We start from the raw sequence: 2613 nt of genomic DNA, 5'->3' as shown, positions 1-2613 counted from the left end.
ATTAGTTATAATACGTAGATTGAATTAAAGTATGGCCCCACTTATCTATATGTGGGCTTTCAAGATAATTTTTTTAGAAGATTAACTCCTACGTGTCTTTGCAAGTTGTTTGCAACTCGTTGTGGCTGGTCTTAAACCCTAAATCTTTTCATCATCCATTTTTTTTATTAGTGGCTAAGTTTTAGCTTTCATCCGTGGTGAATCATTCATGCGGTTTACTAATATCTAATTAGGGATGAAACGTAATGATTCCATATGGTTAGTTATAAAATTTAACATTATATTTACATCTTTTGGAACTAATCCATCACCTTGGTCAAATCTGTGTTCATGAAGCTTTGCGAGGTGTTTGTAACCCTATCTTTGATGAATCATTTCTTAATTTAACTAATTTTGAATTTTATCATTGATTCCTTTTATGATTAAGGATTATATTTCATTATTCTAAGTTCAAATCATTGTTAAAGATTGAATAGAATGTTCATTTTTTGAGTTTGAAGCTTAAATTAAAGTTTTAATAGATGCTTTCTTAGATTACTGGATTAAATTTGATTGATGATGTCAGATACAATGTCATTATATAATTGAGGTAAGGTTATATCATTTATAATTATCCTAAGTTACTAGAAATCTATTTGGAAGAGTGTATAGTTATTTATGGAGTTTTCCACCATCAATTTTAATCGTATGCTCATAGTAAAGAAATGTGCAAACCGTATGAGTTCCCCTGTGTATATTTTGGTGGAAGATGATGACAATCATATGGGAATATGAAATTTTGTATGCCCATATATACGGGAGCACTATAAGCCCATATCATTTTGACATTATGAGATTTTTATGAGACATCTTTATGGAATTAATGGTATGCGAATATGAGACATTTTCTAAACCATATCATAGGATGGTATAATTATAACATGAATTTTTTAGGCCATAAGGACCTTGCTTTAGGAAAATTCTATGATAGCCTTCACTTGATGATTTATAAGCCTTGTGTATTAATTCTTATGACTTACATGTGATAAGAGGACATTCTATGGAGTAAAAGGTGTTTTTATTCAATTTTATAAACGTGAGTTCAATACCTATGAGCTTATGTCCCATATTATGTCATTTAATATTGAACTTTCTTTTATGAACTATCATATTATCTATATGTCAATTGCTTAAAATACTATACATATAAATTTGTTGCATTCATGAAAGATTTTACAATGAATTTAAAACACGAGACAACTTATATATATATTTTTTAAGATTTGAACATATATTTTGGTTTTTTTTTTTTAACGGCGAGCAATATATATAAGCAAATAAAAACAAACAAAAAACCCAAGCGAGAAGCTCGAGCAATTACAAAATCCAATCTAAGATAGGAGAGACGTTCCAAGCATGTCAGACAATAAAATTACATTTAGACCTACGTTTAATCCAATTGAAAGTATCCATACTAATATCATCTGCAATCAATATAGTCGTTCGCCTTACATTCCTGAAAACAATTGCATTTTGCGTCTTCCGTATCATCCATAGTGTGGTGTAAGATAAAGATAAACGCAACTTCTGCATGTATTTACTCCCATTCGCAGATTCAAGCTTCTCCATCAGATCTTGATGATTATTCGGTAACCTTGTAAATAATGAAGACCAATCCATCAACCATCTCAACAAAATCAGCGCAACAGAAGGACAAGAGAAAAAAATATGATCAACACCCTCCTCCTTGATTTGACAGAAAGGGCACAGAGAAGAAGATATGGCCATTCCCCTCTTTATAAGATTCAAGGAGGTAGGAATTCTATTTTGAAACCAACGCCATGCAAAGCAGTTTAATTTTAAAGGAATCCTATTGATCCATTTGAAAGGTAGAGAGTTCCCAATGTTGGATTGATTTAGCATCAAACCCCTCAAATCTTTCACTGATAATTTAGTATCACCGTCTCCTTCCCACTTCCATTTGTCACGCCCATCAACAAAAGTATACGCAACCACCTGTTCAACCATTGCAACAAATTAATCTGTTTCACGACCCCTTCTAAGTTGTCTTGCCCAATCCCAACAGTAGTGCATAACCTGTTCGTTTTCAATAAATACCCTCTCCTTTAAAAGGTGTAACATCCCGAAATTCAGGTAAGCTATTTAACCCTTTCATTTTGTCAAGTTGTCAAGACTGGTCCCTTGAGAGAGAGTTCTTGTAGCAAATGAGTACGTTGGGCGTACTAGGGAGTACGATGCGCGTACTTATGCGCTTATTTTGGACGCGGACTCGCCTAGGTATGTTGGGCGTACCCAGGTTACGCTAGGTGTAACGGGTCCAGATGCAAACCCTAAATGTTTGGCTTGTGCACTATTTAAAGGATGCTAAGGCTCATTTCTCAGCCTCCATATCAGAGAGTGAAACCCTAAGAGAGAATTTTCCGTCGTCCTTAGCTTGAGTGTGTTTTAGAGCTAAAAGTGTCTTGGGTGTTAGTGAAGAAGAAGGAAAAGAGCTTGTGGAGGCTAGGGCTTGAAGTGCAAGCTAGGATCCGCGACCTTCAGAGAAAGGAGCTTCATCTAGAGGTATAAAGTTCAAAACTTTCCTCTTTATTTTGTTTGATGATTGCATGGACC

At 34.4% G+C, this 2613-nt stretch overlaps 1 protein-coding gene across 1 annotated transcript; it reads right to left on the bottom strand.

Moving 5' to 3' along the window:
• Nucleotides 1-1398: 1398 nt before the first annotated feature.
• LOC145095783 (uncharacterized) lies at nt 1399-2007 on the bottom strand. Its single transcript, XM_079033610.1, has one exon. The coding sequence runs from the start codon at nt 2005-2007 to the stop codon at nt 1399-1401; it is 609 nt and encodes a 202-aa protein (XP_078889736.1).
• Between the last annotated feature and the right edge of the window lie 606 nt (nt 2008-2613).

This window comes from Lactuca serriola, chromosome 3 (assembly GCF_051521515.1).
Source record: "Lactuca serriola cultivar US96UC23 chromosome 3, Lser_US96UC23_V15, whole genome shotgun sequence".
Taxonomy (NCBI): Eukaryota; Viridiplantae; Streptophyta; class Magnoliopsida; order Asterales; family Asteraceae; genus Lactuca; species Lactuca serriola.
Note: the sequence above shows the minus strand (reverse complement) of the source record. Positions and strands in the feature narration are given on the sequence as shown.

Bases quoted from the DNA above. Each gene is read 5' to 3' on its own strand.
- LOC145095783 (XM_079033610.1), bottom strand. From the start codon at position 2,007: ATGGTTGAACAGGTGGTTGCGTATACTTTTGTTGATGGGCGTGACAAA.